Source organism: Lepisosteus platostomus, chromosome 11 (assembly GCF_059453375.1).
Source record: "Lepisosteus platostomus isolate fLepPlt1 chromosome 11, fLepPlt1.hap1, whole genome shotgun sequence".
Lineage (NCBI taxonomy): Eukaryota > Metazoa > Chordata > Actinopteri > Semionotiformes > Lepisosteidae > Lepisosteus > Lepisosteus platostomus.
In genome coordinates this window covers 14,506,157-14,520,144 of record NC_142621.1, presented here as the reverse complement: position 1 = coordinate 14,520,144, position 13,988 = coordinate 14,506,157, and the positions used below count along the sequence as shown (strand labels likewise).

The following is a 13,988-nucleotide window of genomic DNA, read 5'->3' as shown; positions in this document are numbered from 1 at the left end:
GCGCCGACATGGTCTGTGACAAAACTGTTTAGCTTTTACTTTCGGCAGCCTTGAAAACAAGGAGAAGAAGAGCAGTACAGTGTTTAAATAAGGTATTGCATTTGCTATTTGACAAACATACAGTATTTCAAAACTGTTTGTGACATTTAGGTACAGTAGTAACAAACGTGGAACACGGACCCACAGTTTAACAGGTGTGGAATGCAAACTATGGCTAATTGTGGCTTGAAAGAGTGCATACAGTACGTATGACTTCACAAAATGAAGACATAAAGCATCTGTTGAATTGCATTTGCTCACTGTTTATTCTGTTGTATAACGTTGTATTGGATTGCTCGTCATGTTAACGTAAAGAATATTAGTTCGCATGTGCTTGTCAGACTCTAGGTTTGGTGTTGCTGAAGGAAAAGTGTGGTTAAGAAAAACCAAACAAATTAACACCTGCAGTTAATCAAAAGGAAAACATATACAGAGATTCAATCGAGATACTGTATGTATTTATCCTTACGCATGCGTGGTATATGCAGTTTAGATAAAAAATAGATGATTTTTTTTAGTTTTTAGTGAAAGTAAGCGATACAAGCGCTTCAGCTACGACTCGTAACGTAGTCAGACATTAATGTTATCACTCTTGGGCAAGACGAAAGATTGGTATAATTAATTCCGGACACTTTGTAATGAAAACTATTTTTTAGTTCAGAATTTCTCCACCATTATACAGTATGTACTACTGAATTACATTTCTCCTGTCACATAAAGAACATGTTTTCTAATCTGTTCATGGTCCAGTTTCTGTTGAAGTATTGAATATTCAAGCACGCAGAAATATTCGTTGTTGGCGAATAATGCGTACCCATAAAACTAAACTGCAACCAGCAATAGCTCCTGTTAAACCCCACACGTTAAACAATGTCGTCGGGTACATTTTACACCTTTTTTCACTTTCCTAGCCCATGCTAGATAATTTAAAGCAGCTGGAGGCTTCTGGCTCGATGCCACATGTTGTTGGCACTTGGAAGCGATCAAATATCTCCGGTTCTATTTTGTAAAAAAAACGTGGCGGTAAATTTCGTATTCTATAAAAACAAACCTATTGTTTCATAAAACGTAATTTGTTTTGATAGTCTACGTTACAGCTTTATTTTGAATACAAGCGTTTTCCCACCTAACTCATGATATTACAATTAATGACTCATAGTATTTTGGAATATAAAACACCACTGTCAATGCTTAATACTTAAAATGACAAAACACGTGGCAGTAAAAATTAACAGCATTTAATGATGTGTCAGATTTTCGCGGCGAAAACTTGGAGCTGTAGTGTGGTCGTGAGGGATGTGGAGCAGCTTCCAGACCCAATAAACACCACATCACTAATCACTATCTCAAGGTGAATGTGTACAGGGATGAGTGCCAGAATAAAAAAAAGTTAGAAGTATGTCAGTGAAAATAAATGGTGAGAAGATTAAACAGCTGTGAGTGTTTAATATTCTGTCAATGTTATAGTACACATTACAATAACATCACTAGTCAGTTCACATAAATGGTATTGATCATTTAAACACAGATAGACTGCATATACATATGATTTAAACTTTATACAAATAAACATATAGATTACAGTACATGAAAACTCTGCATTAATTAATCTGTATGTTTACATTGGTGAATGTATTAGGCACGCCCAGCATAATTAATGTTGCCCTTACAAACACACTGAATGTGACATGGACACACAAAGGTTTGCAAATGCCAAAGATTCAACTGCCGTGAGCAGAGCTCAGTCATGAGGATTCCCTGCTCAGAATAATCCAGCCACATCCTGCCTCCAGGATAAATCATGTTAGCCCAGTCAAATATGCTCCCTTCGTTAATGAGGACATTAAAAAAAAATCTTCTCAGTGCTCAGGAGAAACCCATAATGCGGTAGGTTAAAAGCAATGTGAAAGGATACCAATGAAAATTGAATGAGCATCAATGTGAAAAAAAAACAAAAAACGTTTTCTTGATATCTTTAATAAACTTCCCTTCCCAATGGGCACTTCTCACAAATTAGATGAAGCAGCCAAACGGTGAGCCAAGCCCATAAACCCAACCACAACATTAAAGAAAACAAAACTACAAATACTTTATCCTAGGTGAGCTCTTCAATTCCAGGAAGGGCACTTTAACTGAGTTTCCTTACCTTTAAAGCTGTCTGCTCCTTCTGGTGTCCTGCAGACTCCTGCGAGAGAATCCTACCCTGTTTGTGGCACACCGCTCAGCTGCAGCGTGTATTGTTTTACCAGATAGCATCTGGAAGTGGGATGCAGTTGTTATTGAGAAATGCCTAAGAGAAGGGGATGTCTAAGTCATTTAAAACATAGGCTCTGTTGTAGCTGTAGACACACCCCTCACACCCCCCTTTTCTGCACTTCCAGCACCAAGCTGCAGTCAGGAAGGTAAATCATGCTTAACTGTAGAACATCAGAACTCACCAGAACAACAACTGATAGAAAAATAAATGAACGAATGAATCAATCAATCAATAAATGTCAGGAGGGTTAACTCTAAAGCAGAGCTGTTCAGGCTACAGTCATCCCTTTTAAAAGATCTCCGTAGTGCACTGCCTAACCTATTTTTCCGTATATTATCGGAAAACATATTCTTGAGAACTGGGCTGACGCTTGTTAGGTTTTACAAGGATCAAACACCCAATGAGGATATATACACCTCATTCTTATTTAACACCACCCTCTTCATTGTTTACAGAGTTCCTCATTTTCTCATCGTCAGCTTTTACCTTCTCCAACCCACTCTATTCCAGAACTGTAAAGAGTCTCTCTTCTGCTGTGCTGGCTGTACTGGGATACGGTTACTTTTCTAGGTTTAATTATATCCATCTACAGACACTGTACACCTGGGACTGCTGTGTAAAGCCCCATTGCTGTTTTATTAATACAACAGTAGATGTTGAATCTTTTGCCAGTAAACCTTATGCATTACACAATTTATTTTCATTTGTCACTTTGACTGAAAGTATGAAAAAGAAATAATGGTGAAAAATAGTATATGTTTCTAAAAAAACTCACGTTTCAAAATATTTTGGGACTTTCATGAAAGGAGCTTGAAATAAGGCTATATACAATTCAATTTATTGAAATCTTTTTAAATTATGAAGCATGAAATTCATATTCAAATGTCATTGGTAACAGTGCAGAAAGGAATTGTTTTTATTCAAATTAATTGTATGAAATAATATTCAATGATAATAGGATTGAAAATGCTTGGCTTTCTTACTGGCCTATTCTAATTTAAAATGACAATTAATACAATTTTACAATTAAAGGCATACCAAGCCATAATACCTTTGACATAGATTCTGGGATTAGCATATTTCTAGTTATTTAAAATACAGAAAAATATGTTGGTACTTTAAGGGATTTCACTCACTCCCCCCAAAAAAAGTTCTCATATCAAAGCAAGAAAAAAATTTCTAAACTTGCAACCTGAGCCTTAAATGACTTTTAAAAAATAAAATCCTTTTAAATAATTAAATGTGTATACAGTAAGTGGTTTTTGAATTGCTGTGTCCACTCAGAAGTGGAATGATCATGTAATTGTCTATTGCTTGTATAGCATAAACATCCTTTTAGTGTGGAATAGTTCCTGAGAGACACTACAGTATTGCTGACCAGGCAATGACTTGTAAAAATGCTGTACTGCAGAATTATTTTCCACCACATTGACGTGTAGATCTTTGACACTGTACATCTGCAACATTTTACTAAGGGAAACTGCATTTGTAACGGAGATCAGGAGGCAAGTCTTTACACAAAGTGTGGTGGGAGTGTGTAACACGTTAGCCAGATATGTTGTCATAGTTGATACTCAGTCTTTTTTCTAGAAACCCCTGGGTGAGTTTCTTGAATTAAGAAACAGCTAACTAGTGACCAGTTAGCTAACAAGTTAGATGATTCAGGTAAAGTCCTGGTTTGTAATCTTCCTTGTGTTTTTATACAAAGGCTAAAGTTACGCAAATTAAACGATTCGTCTGCATGCTGTACATCACACTTCATACTCCTTTCCAGTAATTGGACAGTGCTTAAATATCAGTTTGTTGCAGACATCAATGTACTTAAAAGCACACAAGCAGAAGAAAAGAACTAACTGGATTTATCATAAATCAAAGGAGATACAACAGTCAATAAAGATTATAGTCTTAGACATATGTGCATGAAAAAGTATATATATACATAAACAGTCAGCCAGAATGTGATGCATACCATTCCATCATCAATGATGCCCTAACAAATAAGAATGCATTCAAAAACATAAATCATGGAGCTGTCAAGAACTTCAAGAGTAGAAATAAAGTCAATAAAGCTTTTGAACAGCTATAAAAAAATCAATTTCACTCTGAATATCCTGTATGTAAATAGCCATATTTCATTGTGAAACATTGCTGAACGACCATGAATACTCTCAGTTTCTTTTTTGAGGCTGCCATCTGCTGGTAACAGTTACAAAGCTTCAATGTACAACAGTTTTCACACATTTATATTTTAAACTATTACTTTGTGGTGTTAGATAGAGGGGTATCCAGGTATTTTACTTGGTAATTTACCTGGTATTTTATGGCTGATGTAAATCTTTCCTCATAGTCAGGAACAGTCAGAAGTCCATCTATTTTGTATCAGCTCCTTAATAACTTTGAAGCAAATGTAATTATGAAAGAGATAGAGAAGAAAAGCATCCTATTTAGAGGACGAGATAAACATGGTCCAGACACATTTTAAGAAGAATATCAAAAATAACAAGAAGAACATAATAAAAAGATCACAAAAAACTAAAACAACCAAAAAAAATATCAGCAAGGTGAAATTAAAATATTTGTAGGAGCAATCTGAATGCGGATAACTAGAAAAATCTGTGTAAGGATCCCGACGAGGCCTTCATCTGGCAATCTGGAATTCCTAAAGGCTAAAAATCAATGGTTTCATGTTTCTGATTACATTTCAACCTGAAACACAAAAATAACAAAAACCAAAAATATTGTACTAATAATACAGTACATATGCAGTAGCCCTATCTGATATCACTGTACTTGAATTTCAATCTAAACTGATAATAGATCCAGGCTTCATGTTCGACCCATATTTATTGTAAATGTGCAATATATTGTATATGAGTATATGTAACACTCTCCATGGCTTGGCACCTCAGTACCCATTTGACTTACTATCATCCTACCTTCACTCCTCTAATTCTGGTCTCCTGTCTGTTACCCAAGCCCCACCACACTCTATGGATGACCGGGCCTTCTCCTGCTATGCCCCAAAGCTCTCGAACTCCATCCCAAATTCCTTAAACTTTCAAATTGAAACTCAAAACCTTTTTTTCTTTAGAAGGGCCTTTATTTAACTGGTTCTGTCTGCCCTCTTTGCTTTCCTACTTCCAAACTCTAATTGGAATTGTGTAATTCTGCTGTCTCCTCTCATTGTGTATTTTTTCTTACTGTAAAGTACTTTAAAGCCACCTTTAAAGGCACTATATAAAATATTATTATTATTACTCCTTACTACTGACACAAGAAATGCAGGATTTCATATATCTAGTTTCATTTAAATTGGTAATTATACACACAGTACAGGTACAGCAGTAAGACCAAACACATTTTTAATTGTCACACCTGAAGAAGGCTCCACGGCCGAAACGTTGTGTTCTCTTTCTTCTTTTTTTTCAGCATGGAATAAACCTATTACTTGTTCCTTTGCAGCCTACGCATGCTGACGCAGCTACCCACCTGAACTACATTTTTAATTGTTTTCCTTCATTACATTAAGCCTGTGTTCAGGCCACATTGTATAGGCTGGTTTTGTTTCAGCGCTCACAGTATGATATTTTACTCCATGGATATTCCAATTTGAAAATAATGTAAGAAATAGCAATATTATTTCTAATCACTTCCAAATATTTTTTTTGCAAATCAGTTAATTATTTAGACAATGATATTTGCAAACTCCAGAAGTGACTGTTACACACACATTAAATTATTTTTGCATCAAGTCAATGTACATATAAACAGTATTAATCAAGGGAAAACACACTTAAGCCAACAAAATAAGAAAAAACCACAGATATTTGTATTTCATACTCGTTTTTCGTTTCACCCAAATCTTCTAAGTTTGCAAACCAGCACTACCTATCACTTTACTAAAAAAACCTCCTTTACAAACATGGCTTCCTTACTGGATGCTCAGTTATCACGTGGTATGAGGCACTGAAGGTTTTCACAGATACTGCCTGTATAAAAAAATATTTATTTTAAGTCATTATAAAACAATAAAAGTATCTTACACGAAAACAATTATTATAACATTTCCTGCATACTTTCCCCAGACCGATGAAATGGGAGCGAATCGTTTCGGGTTTTGTTCTGGCGGTGTTTTTGACGACTAAAGCAGGAAAGACAGCGCGGGGTCTTTACAGTGGAAAAACCGCCAAGTTCTGTGCTGGTTGGGATAATACGAAAACAAACGAATTTGTTGAATGGATAAAAAAAAAACGCTAAGTAATTAAAACCTATTTTCATTCAAGATATCAACAAAAATGCTTAACATTTCACCCAGGGTGAGTAAATTACACGTGTGGTTATATTTTGTGTGCACCTAATTAAAACGAAAGTGGCATTATTTTGTTTTCATTTCGAAAGCTTTGTATATATCTGTAACACTGACTTAAAGGCGTTCGGAAGTATTTTTGTTATAATTTTGTTTTTCTAAAGAGTCAACTTTGAGTGATTATCTGAAGGTAAAAAGAGAAAAACACGTTTGATATTAACTGGTTCGTAGTGTGGATGGCAGAGGGGAGGAGCTTGCTGTTGTAGCTGTGGCCTAACGACAGTATATTTCCATCGTGTGTGGGGAATATACCAGGGCTTTCCAGCTTTTAACAGACACGAATGCGCAGCTAGTCTATAAGCCCTTCCCAACGTGTTGATTTCCCTGAGCTGTTTGAGGATTTCAAAGAGAAAATATTGCATATTTGAAGAAACTAAAATAAGAAGGCTATTACTGCGAGCTGCTAAATGCCACCCACTTTCCCCCCCACTTCGGAGAACGGCTATGTATACAGTATACAGGTTTAAAGGGATGAAGTCCGGAATTAAAGGCTGGAAGATGTAGTTGCGATAAATGTTTTCTTTTTTTATAAAATGTATAAAACTGCGAACGATTTCCAGTGCGTTGATTGTGTATAAATTGTAACGCGAGTACTCGTTACTAGGCGGTGCTTACTTGCAGGCGTTGAGTGCGGAATGTGTGGGTTGGGCTCTTAAGTGTCAGATTTAAAAGACCCACGGGTACTGTTCTTACGTGTAACTGTGTTAGAAGAACAGTTATTTTTTAAACGGGCATTCCAAAGTTAAAGTTAAATGCCGAGGCCGTGAGGCGTCGTTTGTAATGGAAACAGACCAGTAACTGGTGGGATGTGGCTATATACAGGTGTACGACTGCTGAAAACGTCTTTCTCTTCTAGATCCTCCAATAAGCGTGGTGTCAGCCAAGGGGTTTTAAAATGCCTGGCCTTGTGCAGAATGAAGGGAATGGGGCAGCAAGTGGTAGTCCGCTCAAGAAGAACCGACTGTCTCTGAAGTTCTTCCAGAAAAAAGAAACTAAAAGAGCTTTAAATTTCTCAGAGGCACAGGAGGAGGAGGAGGACAAGCCTTCAGAACCACCTGTAACTGAAAGGTCAGAGAGCACTTTTTACTTTCAGGATTTGGCTCATTCCAAAATTACATATGAGATATATATATTCACAAATGTGAGGTTTTTGGTGATGTAGTCTGGTTTGACTCATTTTCAAGTCAATTGGCTTCTAATCATAATTTAAAAGTATTGTAACGCAACGGGAGCTCAGGCGGGCGCCCTTGCCGCATTAGGTCGGCCCCGCACCGTCAGGGGCTCGAACCTGGGACTCCCGCGTCACTCAGCAGGGACCCAGCCCGGTGAGCCAAAGAGAGATCTCTCTACAGCCCAGTAGCTGTGGTCCTGCTATCACAGGGAAGGGCGGCGACGTCACCGCTCTGGTAAGCCGGCTCTTACACACCCTGATGGCCGTATGCGTTACAGTATAAAAAGACCAAAGGTAAAACTTTTTATGGCAATAACCTTGTACGTCTTTTACAGTTGTGACCAAGTTGTACCGGTCCCCAATCCATCATCTCCACTTACTTGTGAAAAGAAAGAACGACTTGTGCCTTTTGTTGGACTTAATAACCTTGGGAACACCTGCTATCTGAACAGCATTCTGCAGGTAAATAGAACTGGCTTCATGCAAGTAGGACATTCAAGGTTTTGAAGCCTTTCAGTAATTGTAATTCAGATATACAATCCAAACTGCTGATGTGTTTTCTGTCTGGTATTTCCCGAAGCCTAAAAACATTCGTCGATACTTCACCTTAATTGACATTGGGTATTCAAGGAGCTTGGACAGTGTTGCAAAACACCGGGAACCATGCCATAATGGGGAGTGTTGGAGAATATTCTAATGATGTAAGATAAAAGAATATCAACCTCAGCAAATGGAGGGACAGTTAAGAAAATGTTTACAGTATAGTGTCCTCGTCACTATGCTGGGGCATTAGGACCCACATGGACCGCAGGGTGACCGCCCCTGGCTGGCCCTACTTACACCTCTTCCAGCAGCAACCTTAGTGTCTCCCAGGAGGTCTCCCATCCGGGTACTGACCAGGCTCACACCTGCTTAGCTTCAGTGGGCTGCCAGTTGTGAGTTGCAGGGTGATATGGCTGCAAATATATAGTCAGAGCACAATATTTTCATAGGCCAAATCATACCCATAATTGGGTATCTTGAAGATTTGCCAAATAGCAATTAATTGACTTCCATGTCATACTGGACCAAGTGATGTAGTAGGAATCAATGTACGTTTTTGGGTAGTTTAGTCTGCAGTATGATTTACACAAAGATAAGTTCATGTTCTAAAAGAGTGCAGTCCCTTTACTGAAGTATGGAGGTGAGTCTGTTTTACTTCCACTTGTCCTGGTGGCCTTGTTAGGATTTTAGAAATGGATGGAGTTTAAAGTATATAAGGATATTTTACCCATAAACCTGGTTCCTACTCCTTAGATGCTCAAGCTAGGTTACGTGTGATCTTTTCCAGCTGGATAATGACCAAAAGCATGCCAGATATTGGCACAGAAAATCAGCATTTTGAATGGGCATTATGCTCTCCATCTAAACCCAACAGACTGTTTGTGGTATGACTTAAAACAGTTCACATATGCTAGACATGTCATCTGAAGGAGCTGGTAGTAATGCGTGTAGAAATGCTCAAATATCCCTACTAAGAAGTGGGATATAGGTATTTATTCAACAAATGGTGAGTCTACCCTTTTTTTAACAACTTTGTTACATTGGATAAGGAAATGATTTCCTTTGGTACCACCAATTATACATCGTAAGTTTTTTTTGCCTACAACTAGGTGCTGTATTACTGCCCTGGATTTAAAGATGGAATTAAAAAATTGTATAACTTGCTGTCGAAGAAGAATGAAAAGCAAAAGGATGATGGAGCAAAAACCGAGGAAAAGGTATTACTGCAAAAAATGTAAACAGCTAAAAGAAATGGTTGTTGAAAGCATTTTGACATTGCCAGTGTATCTGAATAATTTCGTAATTCTCAGCATTTAGATAGTATGGTGGAAAGGAATCGGAGAAGCTGGCCACCTTGAACACAGTTTCAATTTATGAGAGGAAGGACAGAATCGGTAGTTGATTTTAAAATTTCCAGGGAGATGTTTAATAATAAACACAACAGAGAAAACACTGAAATGAACAGGTTTTTGACAACCCTTTTAAAACAATGCAGATATAAATTGTTAGTAAAGTTAGTCTTTTCATAGGAGATGAGTTTTAAATTTATGGAAAAAGAATGTACTGACCCATCATGAACAGGATTCCAATCTGGATGGCAGGAGGAGTTTCACTTATATCACAGTGTATGGACATTGACTTTTGCATACTGGTCTGATGCAGTGATTTTGTTGTTGCAGCAGGAGCAAAGTGAAGAGGCTTTACCAGTGAATATTGAGCTGCTTAGCAGTTTTCACAGTTTGATAGTATCACTGGAACAACTTCAGTCAAGCTATCTGCTCAACCCTGAGAAGTACACTGATGGGGAATTGGCAGCTCCACCACGAAGACTGCTTAACACCCTCCGGTAGAAACATCATTGTCTTAAATACATCACAATTTGAGACCAAGGAGATAGTGCACTCAAGGCTACAAAACATGTTTTTTGAAGTATACATTTACAGTAATCCAACTAGTGTCCTCTTCTACTGTTAAAGTTAGTAATGTGGAAACCTGGAAGTCTAGTTCATGTTGGTAAGGGAATATGAGCTTTAGAGTATCAAGGGACTTATTTCCTTGCAGTCTGCTTATAAAATATTAAGTTGTACTTCAAAAATCTCTGTGATGTGGAACTTGATGTTTTCATTTGTATTATTTTCATAGGCAGCTTAACCCCATGTATGAGGGATATCTGCAGCATGATGCTCAGGAGGTTCTGCAGTGTATCCTTGGCTACATCCAGGAGGCTTGTGAAACTATTAAGAAGGAGTACTTGTCTCATGAGGACGCAGCCGATAAGCCAACAGAGATGCACCAAAAACACACGGCAGAAAAGGAAGAGATTATAAGCAGCACTGCACCTAAAGTGAGCATCAGAGAGACTGAGAATGCATTAAAGGATGCAAAGAACCTTGAGCAAGACAGAATTCTGGAAGGGCAGGCCAATGGAAAAAGAAAAAGCGATACAGAAGTTGGGAATGCTAAAAAGAAGTCAAAACCTCATAAAACACAAAAACCAGTGGAAGAAAATAAACACTTCACACGGTCAAAGAGAAAGTCTTCCAGTGACATTGTGATAGAAAGCCACATGGAAGAGGTAAAAGAGGAAGGAAATGATTCAGATGACAAAAAAGACAATGTCTCCAAGGGAATTGCGAAGAAAAAGAAACGCCCCAAACTAAGCTGGTTAAAGTCTTCAGGCAAACAGCCCAGCATCTTCTCTAAGTTCCGCAGTATGGGAAGGAGAAGTTTGCATTCGGGGGGTAAAGAAGAAGTAAAACCACCAGTGGGAAACGGGCCTTGTTTGGCTCTGGTAGAAGATGAAGATGTGAAGGACGACACTGCTTCAGATCATCCAGTTGACAATCTCTCGCATGAAAAAGAGAAGACCAAGAGTGAAGGTGAATTTGTTTAAAAGTTGGCAAATTCTGTATGTCAATGACCTTGTTTCCTTCTGCATAAGGAAGTACATATTAAAAAGACAAAACGAGTGAATAGTGAAGCAGGTTCCCATCAATCCCATTTTGTTAATGTCCTCCTGGTCCTTGCGTTTTCCAGGGGAGTGCTGTTTCGACCTGATGGAGCGGCTGTTCCAGGGGCAGCTGGTCCTGCGAACCCGGTGCCTGGAGTGCGAATGCTACACGGAGAGGAGGGAAGACTTCCAGGACATCAGTGTGCCAGTGCAAGAGGACGAGCCCAGCAAAGTTGACAGCAGCACAGAAAGTGAGTCTACATCGACAGGAGTAGGAAACAGTGGGACGGAGAAAATATTAGGAATTCCATGAGATTTAATTTCCTGTACTAATTTTGGAAAAAGTTGTATCTGAGAGGAATCCTGTCAGGTCCCTCCATCTCCCTCTCCAGAGGGCCACTTTGTACATTGTGTTTTCATGCACAGTTACAGATAAAAAACAACATTTACACCTTTATGTGCACTTCTTTCTATATTTGTCTTTAAAGCATGTGCCCATTGATTATTTTTAATATCTGTGAAACATGTGACAGATTTGTATAATGTCCTTTTTTCATGCTGCTTTTTAAAACAAGTTTTTCAATGTTTTATTTACAGTTTCGCCGGATCCTAAAATGGAGCTTAAGACACTGAAATGGGCAATATCTCAGTTTGCATCGGTGGAGAGGATTGTTGGGGAAGACAAATATTTCTGTGAAACCTGCCATCACTACACTGAAGCTGAACGAAGCCTTTTGTTTGACAAAACTCCTGAAGTTATAACAATTCATTTGAAGTGCTTTGCTGCCAACAGTTCTGAGTATGTTTTTTCATACGTATACATATGATCCCAGTTCTGTCATATAAGTAATGTATCAATTTAATTTTTTTTTAAAGTTCTGTATGCTTAGAAAAATGCACTTTTTGATAATTCTGACGATTGATCTATATAGATCTATATATACAATATAATCTATTGATATAAATATTACATACAAATCTCTATAACAAACGATGCTTGGTAAATACAATTTAATGTATGACGATAATGTTAAGTTCGATAAAAGCCTGTCTCTATATAATAGGTATGTCTGTAATTGGAATTTATTGAATGTATCCCTAATACAAGTATGATTTTACTTTCTTTTTGCTTTAGGTTTGACCCTTATGCTGGACTCTCTAAAGTGAACACCCCATTGCAGACACCACTTAAGCTGTCCTTGGATGAATGGTGCACAAAACCGTCAAAGGAAGACTATGAGTTATTCGCCGTTGTGATGCACAGTGGAGTCACCATCAGCAGTGGACATTACACAACCTACATCAAGATGATGGACCTAAAAAATGTAAAACTTCAGAATAAGGTACATATAGAAGAGAACCTCAAACCAGAACCTCTGAATGAAGCAGAAGCAAGGGCATGTGATATCCAGGAATATGACGATGGCGAAGTCTCGTTTGGCAAGAGTGGAAAAGGACATTCCACAGCAACTGGCAAAGTCAGCACTAAGAAGTCTTCAGAGGGTATTGGGCTCTTAGGAGGCCAGAGGAGCATAACAAGCTTTGAACTAGGTGGAAACAAGGCAGCTAATTCTGAAAAACCCATCTGTGCTACTGGTAACAATGGAAAAACAGATCATGGCTGTGCCAGTGGATATGAAAGTGCTATAAAGAGTGAGAAAGAATCTGCTGATGCAAACAGCACTTGTAATGAACTTTTGGATGCTAAGAGCCCATTGGCTGACTCAGCCTTTTGTAACCTACTAGATTATGAGGGAAAGTGGATGCTGTTTGATGACTCTGAAGTAAGACTCGTTGACGAAAAGGACTTTTTGAGTGCCTGTTCACCAGAGTCATGTACAACATCTACACCATATCTCTTGTTCTACAAGAAAGTAATCTGAACCTTGAATGGCTGCTGATTTTAGTTGTGGTTGGATTGTATTCATATCCACTGTAAATGCATGGGTCAAACAATTTAATCTAGTTTCTTTTTCATAAAACATGCTTATACACAGTTTACCTTCTTTAAGACAATTTGTAGACTTCAGGTTCAGGCTAATAGCCTGTACTCATTACAGTTTGTGATGGCTTGTGTAGCACCTTGGCACTTATAATGCATCATTAGGACTGTTTGTACTACTGTAATATGAAATACTTTGTAGTCTGTACATTTATTGCTTTAGATTGATACAGAAAGTGTATTATTGTTTTAAACTAGTTTTTGTGAACTAGCATTACTGGGCTTTCTAAGGAAATTGGGCATTGATCTACAGTGAATAAAGTTTTGCTTTATTTTAACCATATTCTTTTATAGGGGTAATGGCATACAGTAGCATACAGCTCAAATACAAGGCCAAAGTCACATGAGAAAATGTCTTTGATCTTAAAAAGTCATCTTTATATACATAGTTAAATGCTAACATTTTATAAACCTAAAAACTCCTTTTGAGAATTATCTGCTCTTAACAAAATCTCAGTTTGTTTTGGCTGTATAAATTGAGTTAGATTTGAGGTTCAATGTTTTTGACACTTGGGAGAATGACCACAGAGGTCTATTACTGTCTTTGCTACAGTTGATTTATTTTGTAAATTCCAAATTTGTTAGTATTCAAATTGTGATAGTCAGTGGCACTATATGATATAGCTATTAATGGATTTATAAAGTTTACATTATTTTCTA

The 13,988-nt window shown here is 37.7% G+C and overlaps 2 protein-coding genes across 4 annotated transcripts in view; one reads left to right on the top strand and one right to left on the bottom strand.

The window, feature by feature from the left end:
- kank4 (KN motif and ankyrin repeat domains 4) overlaps window positions 1–2,402 on the bottom strand; it is a 38,695-nt gene extending 36,293 nt beyond the window's left edge. For 2 of the 3 annotated variants that reach the window (XM_088598623.1, XM_088598620.1), the window contains exon 1: window positions 2,186–2,400. The gene's annotated coding sequence lies outside the window, so the exon portion shown is untranslated. Of the gene's footprint in view, window positions 1–2,185 lie in introns of all 3 variants that reach the window. The other variant, XM_088598624.1, reaches the window with a different exon arrangement.
- Window positions 2,403–6,463: 4,061 nt separating this feature from the next.
- usp1 (ubiquitin specific peptidase 1) lies at window positions 6,464–13,988 on the top strand. Its single transcript, XM_088598611.1, has 9 exons — window positions 6,464–6,612; window positions 7,519–7,730; window positions 8,169–8,295; window positions 9,486–9,593; window positions 10,056–10,222; window positions 10,519–11,255; window positions 11,413–11,577; window positions 11,924–12,125; window positions 12,462–13,988. Exons 2-9 carry the CDS (start codon window positions 7,558–7,560, stop codon window positions 13,207–13,209), a joined length of 2,427 nt encoding a protein of 808 aa, XP_088454737.1. The 5' UTR covers window positions 6,464–6,612; window positions 7,519–7,557; the 3' UTR covers window positions 13,210–13,988.